The 24,243-nt window shown below is 43.7% G+C and overlaps 1 protein-coding gene across 3 annotated transcripts in view; it reads left to right on the top strand.

Moving 5' to 3' along the window:
* Positions 1-24,243, top strand: part of BCR (BCR activator of RhoGEF and GTPase) — a 106,834-nt gene that overhangs the window by 40,753 nt on the left and 41,838 nt on the right. For all 3 annotated transcript variants that reach the window (XM_062590452.1, XM_062590451.1, XM_062590454.1), the window contains exons 2-4: positions 9,958-10,142; positions 22,188-22,292; positions 22,811-22,996. In XM_062590452.1, the coding sequence (XP_062446436.1) occupies positions 9,958-10,142; positions 22,188-22,292; positions 22,811-22,996 (476 nt within the window). The remainder of the gene's footprint in view (positions 1-9,957; positions 10,143-22,187; positions 22,293-22,810; positions 22,997-24,243) is intronic.

Genomic DNA, 24,243 nt, shown 5'->3' with positions numbered 1-24,243 from the left:
GAGAAGGTTGTTAGTGGTGTAGGCAGAGCCATCTGCCTAGCAAGGCATCTCATTTGGCTTGGGATGCTTGTTCTAGGCCAGAATGGTAAATCAGTGTCTTGTTTTGTGTTTTTACAGTGTAAGATGTCAATGGTAGAGTTACAGTGCATACAGGAAAATAGTGGCTAGTTTTATTGGCCTCTGAGTGTCCTAGCTGCTCTAGTGAAAAAGCAAAATATGAAAAAAGGCAAAGCAGCATTGTGGAGCTTGTCCTGAAAGAGGATAGAGATGGAAAATCTGGAAACAGAACAGCGGTATTATCAGACGTTGGCTGTTTTTTTGAATGGACTTTAAATACCCCCTGCTGCCAAGGTGTGGTCCTCCCTTCCCTTCTCGCAAACCTGCCAGTTCAGTTAAACCTTTCTTTCAACAAGCCCTTTCCTCCCTGCATGGCAGGGTTTCTGGTCTGCTCTAGTTAAACACAGGAAGTGGAATATATACATTGTCTCCTTTTGTTAGCCTCTCATGCTCTGGCAATTGGTCCGTTTTGTTTCTGTAAGTCTTCTAATCCCTTCTACTTCTCTATAGTTTCCTGTTGCGAAATGTTGTTTGAAGTGGCTGCAAAACTCTTCAAAAAATTGCAAAGAACAGAGTAATAAATAGCATGCTGGTTACTGTTGGGTCTGTTGTCCGTTCACCTGACAAATGGTAAAGCCCCACTACGTAGGAGACAAGCAGCCCACCCCATACAGTTAGTAAGTGCAGTTTCCTTTAGGCTTTGCTAGTAGATTTATTTTTGGAAGGGAAACCAAAGCCATAGCCTGAGCACAGCAGTAGTGCTGACTTGAATGGGCGCAGTTGCTCCATCCCATCTCTGGGCTCACTTATGCTGGTGCATTGTGTGGTGATGATCAGCAAGTTGGATGAGGGAGCTGCTATGGCTTATAAAATAGTGCTCCTCCCCAGTTATTTTTAGCCTGGCCAGCTTCTCTTGTGGTCCACTGCACTTCCTCAAGCAGTTCTGCTATGGGACAGCAGGGGAGAGACAGACAGGAGCCTACAGAGGAACTAGAGGTTGCTGGAACCCTAAAGCTCCTTCTCTCCTGATGCTGCCCCTACTTCCGAAGCAAAGTAGCCTTTTTTGTTTGATCTCCTCGTGGCTGTGTATGTTGGGGGAGGAGTGTTTTTAATGGAAACTTTTTGTTTCTTCATTGTAGTCAGCTTGCACCTCTGATACAGTTAGTGCTGAAGCTCCTGGTGCCTTTAGTGCAAAGCCGAATGTGCTTTGGACGGGACAGGTGGACACATCCTGTGTCCACCTGACCATGTATTTTTCTAACAGAAAAAAAGACTTTAATTCTGAATGGCTAGGCCTCAGATTTGCTTTCTGCCTATTAGACTTGCAATGAATTAAAGCAGCAAACCTTGGTATGCAATCCTGAGCAAGGAATGGAAAAGAAAATTGGAGAGAAGTTCCAGTTTGCTCTGAGACTTGCTTTGCCAAGAACATCCAGTGGCTTGACTGCCAACATGAACCAAACATGGAAATGTTTCCAGCCTGCCTGGGAAGGATGTCGAAAACAGAACAGGGGAGGAGTCCAAAGGCATAGATCTTGGAGGGAGACAGATTTGCTTTCTCCCCTCTCCATGTTAAGAGATACTCATCCATGTTAAGATGTGGCACATCATGCCACGTGTGATGGTAAACTTTTGCCTGTATGTTAGAAAGACAGTCTTCAATCATAGGTAGGAGAAATGGTAAGGAAAGAAAAAAAGATGACAGGAGTTTCACTGTTTTGGGCCTTGCCCCATCCTTTGAGTCGAATATTCTCACACTTTTCATTGAATGGATGGCACCTACCTAATACAGATCTGACCAGAGTTTCTCTGTCTTTACCTCTTGGCAGCATATGTGCAGCTGGTTGTGCTGGGAATGTTGCTCATTCATACATGTATGTGCTTACTCCTGAAGGACTCTTAAGTGATGATTAAACCTTGTTAAGTGCTTTGGAGGGCAGGGAGCAGCCAGTAGGATGTGGGTGGGCATTGTCAGCTCTCATGCGGAGAGGTTCAGGTCTTGTGTTCTGCAGTAACTTTGGGTAACTCTTTCTTTCCCAAGGTTAGTTGCTTACAGCATGTTTGTAGTGTATCCTGGAATTTACAAATTGCTGTGGAGGTACCCTGTATTTGAAAGGCCACATCTTCAAAACATGTAACCTAGTTTCCTCCTGATCACAGCTGTTATCATCAGATAGGTTCCTCTGACTCGTTTGTGGCATGAAACGAGTGCGCTGCTCTCCTGCCACTTCAGTTTGCCTAAGACTGATCCAAGTGTCAAGTGTCTTAGATGAGGATTTACACCTCTTCTGCTCTTCCCTTGCTGACTTCTATGGCATTCACTGGTGTCAAGCCTGGCTGAACGTAATGTGTGGACGACAGCTTCATCTACGCTCTTTAACATATAGCACTCTATGGTTGCTGAGCAAGAGTTGTTGAAGATGAGCAACATGGAAATAGTGCTGCCTGGCAGAAGGGAAGTTGTTGGGATTTACATGCTGTGGCATGGTTTCATCTAGTAAAAGAGGGGCTCTCCTGGATGATCAGGTTACCTTTCTGGGTTTTTCTGTCATGCTAAATTCTCTCTCTGTAGCCTTAGTGAGCAGTTCTTTCTGTCCTGTGTGAGGATGCCTTTAGGCTACCCTGAGGTGGAGAGTGGTCTCAGTAGTCCAAGCTTTTACCTCTTGGCTGGATTATGGTTCCTCAATCTGTGTGAGTATTAAATTGTGTGGATGTTAAATCTTCTATTCCCAGGAAATGCTAATCAGTGCAAAATGCAACAGCAAGTCTGAGTAGCAGACTGCTACAAACAGATCAGACCTGTCCTCTAGTCTCTGCGTGAACTCTCTGTAGAATACATAGGCAGTTTAAAGATCTCTGGTCATCATTTTTTTGGTGTTTGATGATCTGGGTTTGACACACCTAAAAGATTAAACATGGACTGCAATTAACAGTTCATCTCCTAAAGACTTAAAGTCACTGTCTGCTACAAGGATAAAGCTCATCTGTGGTAGAGACAGATTCTTGGGGGCTGGTTAAAGTCTGTGGCCTGAGATCCCTTGGTACAAGGAGAGTGAGGAGAGAACCACCAGCTGTCTTTGCTGATTCCATATGTAAAATGCCTTGCTTTTTCCTTCCTCCATTTCAAAAGTAAAATTCTCTCTCTCTCCTGAGACACAGGGTAAAATTTTGTACGTGACAAATACTTTTTTTCTGCAGGCACTTAACAAGCCACTTAGCAAGCTGCAGAAAGGCGGGTTGTTACAACGGAGGGGGGCACAAGCCTGAAACCAACATGGTGATTTCACGAAAATCTGCTGAAGTTTTGGATATGCAGAACTCTTCTCTTGATTGTGGTATCAGCTGAAGTTGTCATTCCGGTGTCCAGTTATGTACCTAGAAAAAACTCTTCCTGGGGTACTATTCCCTTTTCATCCTATTCCCTAGAGAGTATTTTGCTGCATGTTTTCCGTATATGACACTTTTAGAGCCCATTTCATGTCTGCCTGCAGATGGAGAACTACAACCTAGCTCTTTTCTATGAAAATGCGTGTTTAACTCAGCCTCATTTTCGTGTTGACGGGTGTTTCCTGTTGGTGTGCTGATATATATTTGACTGCAGTACTACCCATGCGCTCAAACAGGTTGTTCAGCCATAGTAAACAAGACCATCCTAACTGGACACTTTCCTTCTATAGCACATGATGCATAGGATGCCTTGTAGGAAGTCTGTCAGCACTGGAAGTTGGATTCTCTTGTGCAAAATAGAGAAAGAGTGTTTGAGGCCACAAGCAGACTTACAGCTAGCTTTCTTAACTTTCAGCCTCTCTGTTTTGATACTCATCCAAGGAATGAATTTGCAGAATAATAGTTTTTTATTTATTTTTATTTTTTTATGATCCTGTATTTGAGCAAGGGGCTTTAGATTTCACAAAATGTTTCCTTTACATGAGGTTATACTGCCTTATGTAGCGAAGAGATACAGTGTTTGAAAAAGAAAGTTTGTTTTGAATCTGTTTAGCATTTCAGTGAAGCCTTTTCTTCATCGATCGGAGCAGAGTAACATTGAGATTTGACATGACAAACATCTATTTTTTTTTCCTTTTGGTGAGTGATTGTGGCTCTAGGACACGCTCCTGATATAGGTAGACAGTATAACTATCATTCATGGATCCCAGTTTTGGCCAAAGTTTCCAAATACGGAGTGTACTGTTTCCTGGCTTTGAAGAGGAAGACTTGGAAAGTGTCAAGGAAAATAAGCAGGATGCTTAGTTTCCATAGTTTCTTTTTTTTATTATTATTCTTTAGAAAGTGCTGCTCAGTTCCCTGGGCAGCTGCATTCACAGCCCATCCACACTAAAGTACTTCTACATGTGCACAGCATTGGGCCCAAATCCCAGATCCCCTTCCAAGCTGCCTGTCTTGCACTAAGAAATAAGATGATGTGATTCTGTATCGTTTACCACCAACCAGAAAATTGTGTGTAAAAGCTTGTATTAAGGTTGGGAAAGCACACTAGGAAGATAGAAGTTACCAAAATAGGTGGGGGGAGGGAGAAAAGTGCAGCATTTTTGTAACTTATCCCCAAACCAACCATTTCTAAATCCCAGAATTTGACTAAAGTTCAACCCAAAGGAAACTTCAGCTGTGTTTTGCTGGTACATTGTCCTCAGCTGCAATACGAGCTTTGAGTATAGCCACCCCTACCGTACTGCCGTGTGTGTATCCTTTCAGTGTGGATTTCTGTGCTGTGAACTAGATCACAGAGCTGATCTAGCTTAGAATGGAAACCTCAAAAATACTTTCTGTTGAGCTGGCTGAGTTCCTTTTCTGGACCATAGCCATTTGTGGGGCTGCATAACTGAGGGATAAGGGGGAGATGGCCATGCAGTAGTTTATGGCTTTGTGGTGGAAACCACTGCTGCTGCCAAGACAATGTATTGTCTAACTATGGCCGCAGAGATTCCCTGACATAGAAATGCAGTCATAGCCTTAGCTGTCTTCTACTCTGCAGCTGGCAGATGATTTTGCAACATACATAAGCGTTACAAACTTGTGCTAGCCTTGGTACCAGTTAATATGAAGCCACATTGATGTGAGGCTTTGGCATGAGGTGTAAAATCCTCCCTCCAGGTTTCTGGGTATTTACTTAGGCAGGCAGGTCTATACTAGTGTGGCTTCACAACTCTTTTAGCTGGATTAGCCAGAGCACAGTTAGGTTGGAAGCTTCTTTGCATGCTCCTGTTAAGTCTCTCAAACAGCTACGGATGTTGTGATGGCGTGGAAGTATGACATGTGCTTTTGAACCACTGTATGACCTTGGATTAGATAAAATTAATCTTTCTTTTTGTTAGAAGTTAATTTCTTTTTTCTTTCCTGCTTGCAAGGTAGATCTCTGATTTGGTCTCATACTCCCAAAGACGAACGTGGCACATAGCAGGAGGGATATAGGAAATTGGACAAGGGAAGAGTGTTGCTGTGCAGTTACTGAGTGCAAGAGTGTAGCTCCCTATAGATTTGTTATATTCCTCCTTCTCCTCTGCCCAGGTAGAATTTGAGGCACTGAGGTGGGGAGAGAAGAGACTGGAAGAAGCGAATACAGGGAGATAGGAAAAAAAAGGGGGGGGAATGGTGAGTTTACTGGAGGGAAAAGGGGCAGAGATGAGAAAGGGAGTAAGAGGATGGAAGCAGCAACTAAGAAGGGGGATGGTGGGACTGAATCATAAAACCAGGTGCAAAGAGAGGCCAGAGCCATCAAAACCAAATGGTGGAAGTAAAGGCTTGATGCTTTTAGCAGTATCGGTAAATTGATGTGAAGGGCCTTTGTAGACCCTAGGAGTTTCTAGCTCCTAGCCCATGTGGAGATGGGTGCAAAGAAGGAAACAGTGCTGGTGCAGGAGTGGGGCACTGTAAAGGAATGTCAGAAGGGCCTGTGGTGGAAAAGGCTACTGTGCGATGTTGAGAGGACTTGTTTCTGTGTGTCATGGCTGCTGTACTTCTCTGCGAGATGGGATCTTCTACAAGCTGACCAAAGAGGAGGACAAGGGGGGCCCTGCAGGTGAGGTAAGAGAAGTCCCAAGATCTGTTGGCCTTCTACAAACTGGTGAGGACTTGTCAGGGGGAGGGGTGCTGGCAGACCCCTCCACTCACCTGTCTTCTCCCTGGCTTCTGTGACATAGATGTAGTGAGCCGAGCAAGATGGACACTGGCGCCCGGAAATCATCGAGGCTTGGCTCACAGAGTTTGTCCTCTAGGATCCATAGATACATTGCTAAGTCAGGTCCCAGTGCTTGAAGCCAGAGTGCTTTGCTCCTTGTCTGAGATCTTGTTACCTTTTTCTTTTTTCTGTTCCCTTGTCCATTCATGTCTCTGAGCAGACCCCACAGAGTGGCTTCCACCAGCTCTATGGACATCTTCTGGTTAGTGTTGAGTTACTGGCTGGCTCTAAAAGGAGAATGATAGCCCTCTTAATGTGCACCCGACAGAAGACAACAGCTGAGAAACCAAGGTCTGTCACTTGGGCTTAGCCGCTGTCTCCATTTGCTATCTGCAATAGCAGCACCCAGAGCAGCTGTATATGTCTGCTGAGCTCTAGTTTCTCTGCTCTGGTCTTTTTTGCTCCCAAGTGGATCTGAACTCTAGATCTGAACTGCCTGTGCAACATTATGCTAGACTGGTTTTAGGAGATCTAAATAACCTAGTTTCCCTAGCAACAGTGGTCTTTGTAATTACAGAGATGCAAATCTACTTTTCTTATCAGTGTTAGGACTTGCATAGGGTGTCTGGCTATAGTAATATCTTGCTTCCATTGGAATAAATGATGGGATAAAAGCCAGAAGATCCTTTTGCCTTGGAGATGATGATGATCTCTATGGGTAGATTTCTGTGCTGTTTCCAGCAATAATAGAAAGAAGAGGTATTATAACTCCTTCTAAGCTTTTTAATGTGTGAAGGATCCCTGGAAGATACAGAAATAAGGTTTTAAATTCTGTGTGGAGCGTTCCATGTGCAGATCTCATGGCAGACGGTGACACTGATAGATTGGCACTCTTCCTTCCTTGTTGAGGTGCATTATCTTTGTTTTTATGGATGGGGAGGCAGAGTGAGGGATTCAAGGGCAGGGTGGATCTTGCTGCAAGCTAGGAATAAACCTCCTCTCCTGAGCCCAAGTTCTGCATCTTTCTTCTCCTTCAGTTTAAGTGTAAGGTCTCCCTGTGTAGTAGGGGACGGTATGTGTTGTGGAAGTTAGAAGTATGAAGCCTGCTGCTTAGCACAAGAAAGTAAAGAAAGAAAAAACATACTGCAATTCACTAAAAGTCTTTCTGCTAATATAATTTAGGCTGATTTCACCCTTCCGTTTACAGAAATGGAGCAAACTATAAAATTAGCAAGGGTAAATGTTAGGAGTGAAAGAAAATTTCCTGCCTTCATTCCTGCACAGCAGTAGGGTCCTGTTTCCACACATGTACTGGGAAAAACTGTTTTGAAGAGAAGTAGTTTAAAGAAACTTCTGAAGGGAAGAGAACTTTTCCTGCTCAAAGGCGTGAAGCTGATGTAAGAACCTCGTATTGGTATTCTTCCCTGGATAATACAGGTAGCTTCTTGGCTTAGAAAGCTGCATAAGAGAGAGTTCTATGGAAAAGCAGATACCCACGTTCCTCCGGTGAAGGTGCTAGTGTGGTATGGTTTGTGTGTGTCTGTTTTACATGTGGCATCAGTACTGTAGAAATGGAAGGAGACACCCTTCCTTCGTTCTTTTTTAATCCTGTTTTCTGGAATCAAAACGGTTCCTCTGTGACCAAATGAAAGCCCAAACATCTTTTGTGTGGAGGAGATTATTTTTATTTTCACAATTTTTTTGCCTGTTTGGATAGTGGAAGGTTGGGGGTTATGGTGTCTTTTTTGTAGTGTTCTTTTAGCCAGAGAGTCCTTAAATCCCGGTGTGAGATTTGGTTGGCTTGCAGGTATGTAGGTACAATCTAGCTTCAGGGTATCTAGAAATTTGTTTGTGACTGAGCATCTTATTTCAGCAACTCACTTTCAAGCCTCCGTTAACCAAATCAGTTTGATGGGGTGTATTCTGAACAGTTGGGGAGCTCTGGAAAGCCTCCAGCATCTAGACAGAAGGTCCCTTCCAAAGAACACGTGCCAACTTTTATTTTCCATTCCTGTCGTCTTGCACGATCTAATAAATAAAATAAGTCTTTTGAGGAACTCCGAGAGCTTGAGCCCAAGGTAACACCACAAGGGGGTGGATGGCATAAAACTTGTTGAGCTTGTTAAAAAAATATTGCCGTGGGCCCTTCAGCAGCCTAAAGGCCTCGTATACAGCTGTTATTTAGCTGGGTGGTATTTGGTACAAAGCAGGACAGAGGCTGAGCTCTACAGTGACTTTATTGTTGGGCTTTCAGTATATTGTTTGCATAAATTCCCTAGACCAGCTCTGCCTCCTGAATAAGCCACATGGATCAAATTTTATTCTGTTTCACACAAAGTTCACATCCTTTGCTGGAATGAGTCATGCTTTAACTGAGTTTGCTGTGAGGGAGGAAAGTGGGCTTTAAAATGTTACTCCTCCACCCTGCCTCAGTGATGTATAACAGGATTATTAGTGTGCTTGGCAGCTGCTACCTATTACTTTCACAGAACCTGGGTATTTGTGAAAAACAAGTAAAATTTGGTTCTATTTGTGTTCCAGTGTGAATTTAATGCAAAACTCTATGCTCTTAAGAAGAAAAATTGATTCCTTTTTGTGGCTTTGCTTTCCATAATGCTCCTTTGCCACTGTACAAACTGATCTAGCTGACCTCCCCGTGGTTATTTTTTGGTTTTGGATTGTCTTCTGAAGTATCTTTGAAGGGAGAAGAGGGACATTTTGTGGCTTGTAACTGAAAGGGGAGGAAAACTTTCCATTTTGTGCTCAGCTGACCGTGCGTGGATATTACTGAATGCGCAGGACGGCTTCTGGGCGCTGACAGGTCGGTGGAAGGGCTTCACAAGCAAAGGAGCAGCCGCAGGCCCGTGTGACGCCTGCGCAAGGTTGCTTCCAGCTTCCCGCAGGCGAGATGTATGTGTTGTGGTGCCACTGTGCAGAAGGCAAAGTTTGGTCCTATGTGTATGTTTGTATATGTTGTTGTGTGGATTAAAGGTCCAAGACCTCTAACCCATGGTGGAGGGAGCTGTTCAGAGTGTCCTTAACACAGCTTTTGCAGGAACAGCTTCTATATCCAGCTTCCAGCTAGCAGAGATACCAATTTTACTGTTTATCTTTTCTGCAGAAATTCTTTAACATCTAGTGCAATAATGGTTAATTTGACTTTTCACACCACCATCCCTTTTCTGTTTGGCTGGGGGGAGGTGTTTGATTAAGACCAGCCAATGTAGGGCCTCTTAGGATTTTATTTTTGGCAGCAGGCCTGTTTCCTTGACATATAAGACCTTTCTTTCCTAGTCCTCTTGTTCCTGAGAGATCTGAAAGGATTTGTATTTTTCTCCTGAACTATGTATTATCTACGATTGCTGAACTGGCAGAGGCGTCACCTGAGCTGGTTGCACACAAAAACCAGGGTCAATTACCCTAAATGGCAGCATTCCTAAATCCTAAATGGAGCCCGCAAAAGGATTTTTCTCGTACTTTTGAGGCAAAATCTAGGCAAAAGAGCTGTGATTAAATGAACACTGATGTTAGATGTTAGAACGGACTTTATTTTTTAGAACTTAAAATGAGTGAAGTGAGCGTGCTTAGTGACAATGTAAGTTTAAATTTAAGCCTCCACTTGATCTATATTTAATTATCACTGACTCTGGATTTACTGAGAAGTAAGCATAATAGCTGGGAGGCAGGCAGTGGTCTTGGTTGACCAGCCTGTCTGCTGTCCAGCTTGACTGTAACCAGACAAACATTTCTCCTGTGTTTTACAGATGCTTCGTTCAGCGGCACACCACCTAGCTATGCATATGATGCAGACCGAGCTGAAGAACAGAGGCGACATCATGACATGATGCCCTATATTGATGACTCACCATCATCCTCACCCCATCTCAGTTCCAAGAGCCGGGGCAGCCGAGACACCCTATCTTCAGGGTCTCTGGAATCCACAAAATCAGTGAGTCCTTTCCCTGCCTTTTTTGGAGTCGAAGGTCCTTGGAGTATTGTGAGGGGTAGGCTGTTGTAGCAAGAAGTGAAGGCTGGCACTACTAGCATGGTAGATGGACTAACTGGTGAAATATAGTGGTGCCTAATAGATGTGGTATGTTTAAAGGGAAGCTGAGGCTTCTCTCTGATGTTAAGCCCAAGCTTCAGGGATGAGTGTTGTGTATATATTTTCAAGACTAAGTTTTCATGCTCTTTGATGTGAATTTAATTGAAGAGAATTGGTGAATAATTGCTGTTGAAACGGCCTCTAAATACAAATATTTTGAAAAACAGACTATGAGGCAAAAAGCCCGGCATTATAAATATGCTTAGGGAGTGTATCTGTATATGTGTTTCGTCATTGCCTTTCACAAGGAGAATGAGTTTTTTTCAGGTAAGTTAGAGACTTCGATAAAGCATATAGAATATAAGATCAGTTTTCTGCCCTCTGGAGAGAGAGTAAGAGGAATTAAAACTACCAACTCTGAAATATGGTGACTTTGTGTAGGAAATGGCTACTTCTCATAAGGAATTTAACTGTTCACCACATCTGTATAATCAACTGTGGCACATGAAAAGCTCAGCAGAAACCACCTAGCCTGACCTGTGGATTGATGTGGATTTTCATGCTACCCTGGATTATCAGTTTCAAGTTTGGTATAGCATGGAACTTAAGAAAAACTTATATTTTTGATTTTTACAGTCTTGGTAGAGAATCTGTCACTTCGGTTGCTAAATAACTCTACTGATTCTGCTGCCTTCCCAGTCAAAAATACTTTGTTTCTAACTTGAGTATATGTTTGCCTTTCAACCTTTGTTTCACTTTTAGCACTTTGCTTTTTACATTGTAGAGCTCTTTTAATTCCTAAATGCTGTTTCCTGCATATCTTTCTTTGTCATCTGCAAACTTCTCTTTTTTCAGTCATTCATAAAAATGCTTAATAGCACAAGGACAACTGTCATTTCCTTCATACTGTGTTTCTAAGAAAGAGTAGCCACCCAACCTTGATATTATAAATAACAGTTGGAAATCTGTCATATAAGTGATTTAATGTATATGTGGACTTCATATTGTTCCATCTTATTAATCAAGATGTCATGGGAGAAGAAGATGAATATTTTACAGATAGCAGAGTACATATAAATCAACACCGTTACGTTTATCAAACAGTTTTATTCATCTTGCATCAAAATGATTTCAAGAGTTTGACAAGTTCCACAAACCATGCTATTTAGCATTCATTTTGTACATCCTCTTACCACTTTTTATCAGTTAAGTGCCAAATTATGTCTCCTTACCCTTTTCAGGATGAATGTTGGATTAAAAGGCCCACATGAGAGAGTGTTCTTGGTCTTCCTTTCTCATTTACAAAAATGCGTTGTTAGGATCTCTTAAAGCATTATCAAGTACATGGATTGTTGCTGTTTGCTTATTTTAACTGAATATAATCCACAGGATCTGGTCAGTTATTTGTGCTTTAACCTTTTAATTCTGAGATACTTCTGTATCTCTCAAGATGAGAATTCTTGTAATATGCAAGAATTTTTTGAATGAAGAAGTGGTCATATAACTTTTAAGCTTCAAGAGCATTGTAATATTGGCTTGAGATTTCTAGGATGTGTGTCTCAGTATGACAGAAAAATGTTGTATATGACTGAGAATCATCTTCAAAGAAGTGTCTGTGTGACTAATGGCCTGGAAGAGATGCTGCCTAATGTCCCATCTTGTTCTTGATTTGTTTGAATATTGCTTCATAAGCCCCCCCCCCCTCTTTTTTTAACTGAAAAATGGCTGCTCCCTTCTCTTTGGATATCTAATCCTTCCAGGAGAGCATTGATTTGAAATAATCTTATAATGTCCATCTTCCACAAGGATGCAGTAGTGTCAAGAAAACTTGATGACTTTAAATAATTCCCCTATCTGTTGTTTATTACCCAAACTTTTAGTATTGGCAGTTGAAAACTGTTTTCATTTGTGTCTTGGCCGTATACTTATTTTCATTCTTGCTATTTAGTTTTTGTGCTGAAGTTTTCATACTTACTGGATTTTCTCTCTCTTTTTTTCTTTTTTCTTTTTTTCTTCTTTTCTTTTCTTTCCCTGGGTGTGTGGCATTTCTGGCAGAGTCTAGCCATTTCATCCTCTAGAAATCCAGATGAGTTTCATCTCCATGGCAGGGAGAACTCGTCTCTATAACTCTTCTTTTCCAGTAGGTGATAAAGTAGATTCCTTAAAACCCAAATGCTCAGCCATGTGCTGGATCAGACAATTGATCCAAGATCTCTTGCTTTGCTTTGCTTACGAGACAGCATGATTACCCGAGGGGAGCTCACCAGGCCTCCTATTTGAGCAGCTTTAGGCATGCTTTGCCTGTGCTACAAGCCCATATGTAATATAGCCTGTGTTAGAGCAGCACTGTCTCTGAACTAATATGTCCTGCAGAGAGAAAATGAATAGTGATCCATGCTTAGCATTGCAAGACTACCGTTTCTGGTCAGCTTGGAGTGTAGGAAAGTCTTCTGTCTGATAGAAGAGCCATGTAGTGATATTTTTAGAAAGCTATCAAAATATTCATACTTTCCCACTGTTCAGAGATATGGGAAGTATTTTGGGGTCTGGGTACTTGTGCATCTGCGATGTCGGTGGAGCTACTTTCTTCAAAAAGAGGTATTTTATTGCTCCCATAAGAGGGAGGAGTCCTAATACAGATGAGACTTCTGATCCTGAGCCTCAGCTGCTTTGTCTGATGCTCTCCAGAACCGGTCCCCAAATGACAAGTGCCATTCGCGAAGGAGGGTCCGTTGCAAGGAGGAAGAGACTGACTTCAATATAGTTACAGTGTTTACCAAACAAGTTAGCTTTCCTGTCATCACAAGTTGTTAAATGACTTGTTACTGTAGTTATGTTTTCAGCTGTAGTGGAAAAGACATCACTAACAAATTTATGTGCCAAATACACTGTCCTGAGCCAAGCACATAAAATATATTTGACCAGAAGCCTGGAACAGCAGAACATACATCTCTTCTATTTTCTTTTTTGCTCTACTTAATTATAAGAAAATGATTTTTGTTTACATGTGCTTGCTTTTATAGTTAACCTCCTTGCCCTCTTGCATCTTTCTGAGTGGCTGCAATTACTTCTGAAAATTTTAGATTATCTTTATGACCGTAGATTAGAAATCAACAGTTACTGTGTGTATTAACACAACACATGCACTGTATGTATCACTTTCACAGAATGTTAAGCGTGCAAAGTCATTCAGAAGTTAAGAAATCACTGCAGTATCTCACCCTGCCTTGTGCCTATAACCTTGTCTTGAATCGTTATGATAATTCTCAGTTACTCAACCGTGCCCTATTTTTCCCGTGGGCTTGCTGTGTCAGTCAGTGTATATGGTGAATGGTACTCACTAGATATTTTCTTTCCAGTGCTATGTATGTGCCTTATTTACAAGATGCTGTTCAAACTCTGCTCTAAGTACGAAAGTACTCATTTCCTGTTGGCGTGATCATAACTCCAAATAGTGTTGGAATGCTACAGAGGCCTTTATTATCCCTATGATGTTCTGTGAGATATGGAGATGGTATGTTCTCTAACCTCATGTAGTCGAGGCAGACAGATTACAGGATTAGAGCATCTGCTAATTTTGGGTGCTTAATATGAGGTACCTGATGGTCTGCAAAACTAGATTCTGACTCCTGATGTAGTTCTCTTCATGTTCAAAACACAATGCCTTTAAATTCAGTTGCCACTCAAAGTTATCAGTGTTCCAGTCAGGCATACAGAAAATGAAAAATATGCAAACCATGAATTTTTTTAAAAATGTGATTGTAATTGATTCACTTACCGTCAAACAGACTCTGTGTGACAGAGACAGTAGTTTTCTAAGGTGATGTTCATCTGCCTTATCCATGAGACCAGCCTTCCTCTTGGAGATTGGGTTGTCACTATCTGGACATCGGGGGCATTTTGCTTTGACTTGTCTTGTGGGCATGCTCAGGGCTTTATGTTTTTCTGCTAAGTATTTGACTAAGTTCTGTCTTCTGATAGCACTTGTAACCCTTGGTTGGACAGCATGTCAGGGTTCCATCCGGTCCACCCAGCCAGCGTTGAGAAGGTGTGGGGAAAGCAATGCCTTCCTCTAAAGGATGGTGAAGGGATACCTCCCAAGCTGCTCATGGAGGGGCATCATATTGTTTGCTCGGTGTATGAGGTGACTGACTCCCAACCCCTCATGTCCTATGTCCCAGGAAAAGAGGGCCACAACTGACTTCCATAAAGTTTGTACTGTTCTTCCACATCTTTGTCATTTGGGAGCTGTTTTGCAATTCTGCCACTTGCACCACCTAAGCAAACTGAAGGTCACTGGTGGGTCTCCCTCCAAACTGCACCGCTTCAGCTGCTTTTTATGTATTCATATTCCATCTGCTGTGTGCCCATTGCCCAAACATCTGTTACTATCGAAGAAGGGTGGCAAGAGGTACACCAGCCTTAACTTTGTCTGTGACCCAGAAGGGAAATAAGCAGTATGGGGGTGTTTGTAGTATCTCAGGATCCTCTGACTTGTCATTTCTGTGATAAGGACACCTTAACGAATGTTTGCATTGAGCAAGCTAGGTTGTACCCCCTCGTCTGGCTCTTCCAGAACCTCATGCTGAGCTGCTGAAGCATGTCATTTCGTAAAGCTAGTGTTTTTGCCAAACTTTGACTGTTACTCTGAAGAAAGCCTGCAGGCCACTAGTGCATAAATTGTTTGTTTATTTAACTGGGGAAGTGATTTAATTTTCCTTCAGCCTTGCTTTTGGTAATAAGCAAATTGCTGTGCTTGAACGCTCCAAAAATTCTGGAAACTTGGCTTGGAAATGTCAACCCAAATGGTATCAAATAGAATTGATAGTTTCAGAAAGAGTCAGACAATGTTTGTAATCAGTAATATTAATTCAGTCCCTTAAAGGAGGAAGAGAGAGAACGTGCTTGTACGCCTCTTGTGTTTAGGGTGAAAAGTGGAAGTGGAAGATAGCTGGAGAGATAGAGGAAAATAGCAGGAGAGCTTGCTTCTGTTTTCTGGGGCATAGGAAGCTTTTGAGGCAGTTGTCAAAGTTAGTGACACACACCACAAAAGGAAAATTGTTATTGCCAGGAGTTTGGAGTGGGTAGCTTGTTGCTTGGATGCTAAAGAGATTGAGAGCATTTGGGAAGCTTCTGAGTTGTGATGGTCCTATTGGTACTACTCACCATGTAGGGAGAGATTACAGCAATGGGAAGACTAGGAGTGGGATGATCTTCCACAGCCTGCTCATCAACAAAGTTGGGCTAAAACACGTGTGGCATGGGAACATGGTGGTCGGTGGAGATGGGAGTAGGACAGCCCATGAAAAGGTAAGGTAAGTTACACTTACGCACACGTACACACACATGAAATGGGAGAAGATGGGAGGAGTCACTTTTCTGATGCTCAGAAGATGAGATTTTTGACAAGACGAATCTCCTCAGTTACATCTCCCTCTGGGAGATGGGGAGTGTTGAATTTGAGCTACTAGCTCCTAACATTTTCATCTTCGGGGAAGTTTGCTAAAACCTAAAGATTTCTAGGTGGAACTTTTCTTCTTCCTTTTGCTGCTGTACAGCCCACTGGTTCATAACCTGGGCAAATCATAGAATTGGTAAGGTTGGAAGGGAGCTCTGGAGATCATCTAGTCCAACACTCAAACAAGTGGCCCATACAGGGATTGAACCCACAACCTTGGTATTATTAGCACCAGCTCTAACCAACTGAGCTAAACGTAACCCATTTTAACAGCCTTGGCAGCCACTGCTGGTCCTCAGTCCAGGTTCTGCTGTCTGGTTCTTCACTGTCTGAGAGCAGGGCTGTGGCAGAGCAGGTTGAGAACATTTCTCCTTGTTTGGCCCCAAAGCGGGGAAGCTGTTTTAGCTTCAGGATAAGGGCACTCTGAGTTGTAAATTCAACCTGCTTACAGTCTTTGGCTCAGCCCCTTGCCTTCTGATTGCCTGCCTTTCTAGTGGTATCACGGTCTCTGGTAGATAGCTGTTTCCAGCTCTCCTTCCAAGCTGTGACCTTGGGGGAGCTCAAAGCATCATTTAGACTTGTAGGCAATGCTGCCCTGCTGGCTTTCTTAACTATGTGCTCAGGAATCTCTACCATCTCTATCTTGTTGCCTCCTGTTCATGTCATTTGTCCCATCCTTTTGCTCATGGAAGGTGCCTTTTTAGCATCTCAGCTTTGAGCGCCTGTCTTGGGCATGTCTAGGGCTCTGTGTGACTTTTGGCTCGAAGCATTTGTACTCTGGCCCTTGATTTCTTATCAGGATTTTAAACGCTCCAAAGCAGTTAAAATGCCTCTCCTCTGTGAATGCTTTGAGATGTTAAATTGTCCTTTAATTTAAAAACAAACAAGAAAAATCCTTAGGATGTGGCTTTATTGCCCTCCTGCTCTGATGTTCACCACTTGAGTCTGGTGGGGTGTCGGAGGACCTCGGTTCCCTAGAGCTTGGCAGGAGGGAAGCTGGCCTGACGGCCAGAGTTGCTGGGTAAGGCTCTGCGTCTGCACGTAAACCAACAAGGGCTCCATTGACTGTTCCTGCCAATGTAACCAGAGCTGGAGCTCTGAAAGGCAGAAGTGTCAGGAACTGGAACTCCCTTGTAGTAAGCCGGCTGCTTGCGGGCGTGAAGAGCTTCTCTTCTTGTGCATATATTGGAAACCTGTCTTGGAAATTGAACTACGTGGCAGAGATGACTGCAAAGATGTTCTGTGCTAGCTTTGCTGGCTCCTTGTGACAGTCACAGCACGTTGTGGTTGAGGCTAGAGGGGTAGCACACCCTTCTGGGCTTGCAGGTGCTGACACCATTCCTGCTGGGATGTGTCTGGAGCAGAACAGGCAAATTTTGCTCCCTCTGTATTTTGTCCCTTGCAGAAAAGGAGGGGTGTGCATGGCTTATCCTATGGAGGTGGAGTCCTGGCAGATTTGTTGGGGGGCAGCAGGGAACAGGGGAGTTAACATCCCAAACCAGGTTAGTAGCTGGGATTACCTCTCTGTCACAGCCCTATTCGTAGCTTTTCTTCTCCCCTCCCTCTGCAGCATTTCCGAATCCTTCTCCTTTCTGTGTATGGGGGTTGGGTTTTGTTTTTGTTTTTGTTTTTACTGTTGCTTTCCTTAGGCATCCTTTTGCCACCCCAAACAGATGCAAATTTTTCTTCTCCGACTCTTTGCTGCTTAAAGGCTCTGCCTGGATGTACAGCCCTTCCTGAGAGCAGAGTTGGCACACCAGTACTGGCGTTATAAATAAAGTTGGCTCCTCTCCCTACTCCCTCCTCTCCCTGCATGGAGCACGATTTGCTTGATTACAGAACATGCCCTGTTTAATATCACCTAGACAATGAGACACCTCCAGCCTGTTTAGCAGAAGCTTTCAACGATATTTGCGTTTTAAGAATTGAAATGAGTAGTTTTTCCCCTTTGTAGGCTGATGGCTTCTCCATGAGATTCTGAGCTGTCCTAATGGGAAGCCTCTCCTTGAAACACTCAGTGCGCAGCAAATGAACACACTGTACCAAAGGAAGATCTGAGAGTTAAAGTGCCTTTTATACACCCACTTTGAGGCAATGATTCCACAAACAGAGCTGCACCGGCAGCAGCCGCTCTGCAAAATCTTGCGTGCTGTAGTTTCAGGATTCTTAATCTGTGTTCTTCTAATATTTACAATAAAGCAATTATTGCTGTTAATTTAAACCACAACCAGAAAGCCCTGAGCTCTTCAAACAGAGTCAGGAAGAGCTGAATCTGTCCAGTCCTTGGAGCTGGTGAATCCTAGGCTTACAGTAATTGAATACAACAGGCCCTGCCAGCCTGGTTAGTAAACTAAATACTTAGACTGACAAGCTGTAAACACATTCAGAGCAGCCCTGGCTCAGGGCCAGCGTATGCACGCTTTCTAATATCTTCAGTGCTTTTAACCACTCAGACTGGCTTTGATTCAGCTTGCAAGACTGCCCTTGTGACCGTGACTCAGTCTTTTGGTTTTTAAGTCCTTGGGGAGAGCAAGAAGCACCACCCAGGTGAGGAGAAAACAGCCGTATGTTGTAGGTGTGAGACACCTTTCCTTTATACTCAGGGCCACCTTCCCTCCATCTTTTTCTTCCCCCCCGCCCACTCCTTTCTCTTCAGCAGAGCACTGGTTTCTTGTGTGGGACCTCGTGGCTCCTGTGAGAAATAGGAATGCTCTGTCTGCAGCCTCAAGATGCTCTTGTAAGATAGATTTATTTCTAAACGTCTGGGTAGACAGGTAGCCAAAAGAATGAAATGGCAGTGGAGAAGGGCTAGAAATAGGTACTGGTATCAAAGAGGTGGGGATAGAGTCAGAACATGAAAAGCTAGCCAGACTTGGACAAGTAGCAAACTGGCTCACCGAGCCAGGTAGGAAGCCTGGGATTCACTGCGTTCCCTGGCAAGTGGTTAGTTTGCCAATAGATGCTGCTCCCACATCCTGCTGGGAACATCCCATCTGCGCTTCGCCTACGAGGTGTGTTTTCCCTTAGCCAGCATGGCCTGGTGGATGTGGCACCAGCTCCTCCTCTTGCTGCAGAGGTTTTGGGCGCTTCCTGCCTGCCAGGGCAGGGCCCGGAGCCCGGCCTGGGCAGCTCTCCCTGAACCAGCGGGCAGCGGGGGGCCCACCCCACCTGGGCCCGCGGTGGTCCCTCTCTCACAGCCCAGGGTGTGGAAACGGAGCAGCCGGCGAAGCTGTCGTCGTCGCAGCATTGCTGCTCGTTCCCTCTTTTTGTCGGATGTGTTACGGACAAAGCAGAAGACGCCCTTGGCATTGGCAGTATCGCATTCTGGCGCGCTGTGGTGCTGGAAAGGGGCAGTGCAAGGACCGTAGCACGGTATCTTTGCCTGCTAATTGCGCTGCCTTTTTTCTGGTGCACAGGTGAACCTGTTCCCAAATCTGCAAGTGAAAAGTGTTGTAACATTAAATAATAAACCTACTTCTCTGCTTCCTGTTGTTGGCACTGGCTCCCAGCAACTTTCTCAGTCCTGGAGTAAGTTTCCTAACAAGTGTGACTTAGAAAGCATCCTGAGGCCACAGAAGCAAAGGGGCTGGTTTCCAGAAGTTCATCTGGCAGCTGCTCAGCACGGCCCCAGATGAAACTGTGAGAAAAGGCCATCCTCAGCAGGAAACTCATGTCAGGACCCAGGCTCTCGGGAGGAAACACGGAGCAGCAGCACAGTGGAGACAGCAACATCGTGGTGCCTTAGTGATCCCTGGCGCAGCCGGAGCAGCACGAGCTCATCTTTTTACATGTGAGGAATCTATGTAGATTTGAGGCGCTGCACAGGAAACCTTGCTCCGTGCTCTGTGCTTGTTAGATACCTCCCCGAGGGTTTCTTCAGCAACTGCTGCAGCGTGGTGTAAAGAGACTGGGCCCTGCTCTGGCTGGCTGGGTCTGAGGCTACAGGTTCTCCAAGCATCGTGCTTGGAAACTGCTCCTATAAAAAGGGATAAAACAATTCTGTAGACTCCCCAAAGTGACCTTGCTGATGACGACCAGGGAGGAAGGTCCCTAGGGTCTTCCAAAAGACGTGTCTCTCCCTGAAAGCAAATCTCTCCTGAAGAAAGGAAATGAACATTCAGGCAGCAAATGCTGTCTCCAGCAGCTGAGGATGCCCAGCAAGAACTGCCTTATAAATTAAAGCTTTGATTTGCAAAAGGGAAAACTGTTGTCACAGTTGTGATAAGGAAGTTTGAATCATTTAAATGACTTGCCTTTGTGTGCTGCTCTTTACAGATGTTACAAACGTACCCAGGTGGCTTTTAAATCCTCACCTCCTCCAAGAGAACCTGCTAGAGACAGTTATCATGCTGTGTCACTACTGACCGGTAACGTCATACGCAGCAGCAGGGACTTTGGAGCATCGTTAGTTTTTTTTTCAGTGCTTCTTTGTACAGCAGCATTTTTCTTTTGTAAATGTTGTAAGAAGTCTTTGGAAACCAAGAAGTATTACGTTTTTCTTGCACCAGGACTTCTGGGAGCTTCACGCACAGGCAGCTACATCCGTGCCTCTTCGGCTGAAAGAAATCTTTGTTAAACATCTTGGGGCTGTCTTTCATGATTACGTGTTTATACTGTGCCTAGCAAATGGTCCATATGTTGGACATCCAGTCACAACTGGTACAGAAATCATAAGAAAGAGTCATAATCTTGTTGCACAGTTCTGACTGAGCTGTAGCAGGCAGTCACGTGGGTGCACTGCAGGCACGCAATCTGTTGTGGCGTTTGTTTTACCAGGTAGTTTATTGCTGGTGGGTTGCTTGTTCTTTTTTTTTTTTTTTTTCCTATTTTTATCTTTTGAATGTGACTGCTGAATTACAAACCCCTAGTTCCTTTGAGATGCCCTTTCAAAAACTGAAAAGGCACTGTGGTTCTTACAGAGCCTCGCTGAAAGGTGGGATGCAAAGACAAGTTCTTCTTTCCGTGTCCTGCCTGACCAGGGTGTAAATTGTACTTGTTTCCTTAGAACACTTTCTGTCTGCTGCTTTCATTTAAGAGGTATTGGTGGTATTTGACACCTTACACAATTTTTATAAAGTAACTGCTGCAAGGTCTTTTAGCCCAGAAAATAGCTTGTGCAAGTTAATGAAAGCGTTCAGAAATCAGAATAGTTATTGATGAGACTGAATCCAAAAATATCTGGAAGCGTGAGGCTCCGTTTCTTTCTTCGTGTGGCGCGTGGGCTCAGAGTCGCCCTCGGAATGCGGTGGTTGCTGAAAGCTTACCTCTGGAAAAGCTATCTCCTCTCCGCAATGAGCCTCATACATACATCCACAGGGTTCAAAGCATAGGAACCTAAACTAAATGGGATTTTTTTTTTTATCAGCTCTAGAAGGGCTTTATGTTCGGCCAATAGAGTGGAGCATACTGTTATGTTTCCTAATCCTCCTGCTGCTGAAATCAATGGCCAAAGATTCCTCTGAATATTAACAGGAGTAGAGGGGAGCCCCAGAGAGCCTACCCAAAGCCCTTGAAATGTGTTTGCTTTTTTCAGATCTAACTATTGACTCTCCTCTCAATGACGCTTAACAATCTAATAAGGTTAAAAGTATCATAAAAAGCCCCTTCTGTGAATTAAAGAAGTAAATAAAACTTGAAATAAGACTCTGTAAAAGTGGGATGTTTTTGATTATTTATAACCTTGGCTGATTGGACACTTTTTTTTCAAACCTTATAGAAATAATTAATTCTACTTTGTCAGGTTAAATAAATTTTACAGGAAACAGGAAGAGTAATTGAAACTCTAAAGGAATAGTTACTGCTTCTCTTAACACTTAATTTTAGTTTTCCCCAATGTACACGCTTGCCCATGGATGTATTTTTTCTATCTCTTTCTTCAGCTGCTTTGGTGACATATTGCTTCCTGGAAGCCCAATAAGAAAATCAGCACGTGCATTCCGGGCAGTGCTGATTCTTCCATCCTCATACTAAAAGCAGACATCATGCAAACTGGCACTGAAAAATACCTTAGTGAATAGTAGAGAATGGGAGAAAGAATGGCCATCATACAGCAACGTCAGGGTGTAGCTGCTCTGTATCAGGCACATCTGTACAGATGCAGGGGAAGGAATGCTCTCTGCCCAGAGAAATGTGTAGGTTTGGAGTAAGATCATGGAGAATTATTGGGGAAGGAGGGAGTGAGAAGCACCTAACCAAGGGTCCCCAAGAGTTGGTTAGGAGTAGGCTCTGAATTTTGAAGTCTTGAATTTTCAGTTAGGTGAAGGAGTCTGGGCATCTAACTGAGGCACCAAGATTGGATGACTAAAGCTAACAGCTGTGAATCTTTTAAGTGTCATCTGTTGCTGGTAAATAAAAATCTGCTGTAATGTTTTTATCATTAAGTATATTTCTAGAAACTGGGCACTGAGCACTTTTTTGTCTGTAAGTAAACTGAGTATGCTGTGGCATACATTCAGAATTGTTTTGTTTTACTTTTAACAATCTCTCTGTAGAGTGAGCCAGACTTGGAGAAAGGCCTGGAGATGAGAAAATGGGTCTTGTCAGGAATTCTAGCCAGTGAGGAAACCTACCTGAGCCACCTGGAGGCTCTGCTGCTGGTAAGCACTGGTGGGAGACGCCATCCTGAACACCTGTACATGCACTTCCACTGCTGCTTTGGTTCAAAGATTCCCAGAACTTCCCATACACTGATATCTCTCAGCTGCCCTGTGCAATGGTACTTGTTACTCCTCTTCTCTGTTAGAAGGGGAGGCCTAAGGAAAGCACTGGATCTGGTGCACCTGGGGTTTTGTTAGTGTGACAGAATCCAGGATCCCAGTCTTTCAGTGTCCTATGATAATTATTAGATGCACTATTCTGCAGTTGGACAGAGATTAAGGAAATGGAGTGCCAAAGGATTTTAATCACACCATTAATATCCTGGGAAAGTCCACGAACCAGGAGTGCCTGATCCCCATGAGAGAATTTGTTAATGTCTAGCTTTCAGGAGTTGCATGAATCCAAATTTTGCTTATTAGAGGATGAAAAACAACTTTTCAGAGGGATATGTTGTAATGCGGCAAGGGTGAATGTACTTTGTTTGCATAGTAACAATTTCCTTGAATCTTTGTTTTAGCCTATGAAGCCTTTGAAAGCAGCTGCCACCACCTCCCAGCCTGTGCTGACTAGTCAGCAGATTGAGACAATATTCTTCAAAGTGCCTGAGCTCTATGAGATCCACAAAGAGTTCTATGATGGGCTCTTTCCGCGAGTGCAGCAGTGGAGCCACCAGCAACGTGTAGGAGACCTCTTCCAAAAGCTGGTGAGTCAGCTGCCATCACCAAAGCTTTTGTTACCTCACTCATTTCACAGGTGTTGTTGCAATTCCCTTCCGTAACTTTACGCAGACTGAAGGGATGAAAGCCCATAGCTGGATGAGACAGCAGGCTTCTAGCTTTACCTCACTGCAGTGAAGGGCAAAAGCAGCTGTTCCATTGCCTTTAATTAAAGACTCTGTCAAAACTAGGCCAGTAATACAAATACAGTTTTACAGAAAGACTGAATCTTCCAGGGTGTCTACAGTGTCATCAAACCATTTGCTTGAGGGGAAGATGGGAGAATGGCCACATTAAAAAGGGTATTTTTTTAATACTGACAGCTAAATGTTTCTCCTTGTTGCTGAGCTCCCTTGCACACACTTCCCTTTTCTCTGTGGTGCTCTGCTCTGCTTTGTGCTGCTTTTCTCTATTCTATGGTCATCACCTTTGGCTTTGCTTTTCTACCACCATCTTGGCCTTGATGTTCCTCCTGCTGCTACGCTGATGCAGTGAACCTTCTGCTGAGACCCCTCTAAGCCATTTCAGCAAAATCATCTGAGTGCAGAACAGGGCAAAGACATATAAAGCATCTTCCTGAGGTTGAATTCAGATTGCTGAGTTTCTGAGCCAGATGACAAATTGTTTGCATTCTAGGAGATTCCTTTGGCCCAGTTAGCCTCTCCCCTAGTGTGTGCAGAAAGCAAAGGATTAAAGGAGCTGCTTTTTCCTTTTAGAAAAGAAAAGAATCTCTGCATTCCTGAGGTGCCTCTGATTCTCAGGATAGGAGTGACATTCCAGTGAGTGGTTTATTGGATGGGGAGTGCATTTTATCAGGGTCACTCAATTGTTAGCAGCTGTGTAGCCCAGCACCAGCTTCATCCCTTATGGAGGGGGAGATGGACCTAGAGGATGATGTTTTCCATGTGATCCAGCAGCTCAAGACCAAACTATGGGAGTCTGCTTTTCACTGCCAGCGTATTTTAGTCCAGAGGAAGTCAAACTGGTGCCTTAGTGAGTAGCTCATGGTATGCAACTTGAGCAAAAGGTTTACAAAGACAAAGCCATCTGCTGCTGATTGTTGAAACCAAGATGCAGAAGACTGCTGGAAGTGGAAGCTTGACAAACTATATTGAAAGGGTAGTGCAATAATGAAGGTATTACTAATTGAAGAAGAAGCGGATGTATTCCTTACTACTTCTGACTGCCAAGTGAGCTTTGACTCACTGTACTACTACTTAGGCCTGTTAAGACT

Source organism: Rhea pennata, chromosome 17 (genome assembly GCF_028389875.1).
Source record: "Rhea pennata isolate bPtePen1 chromosome 17, bPtePen1.pri, whole genome shotgun sequence".
Lineage (NCBI taxonomy): Eukaryota > Metazoa > Chordata > Aves > Rheiformes > Rheidae > Rhea > Rhea pennata.
Note: the sequence above shows the minus strand (reverse complement) of the source record. Positions and strands in the feature narration are given on the sequence as shown.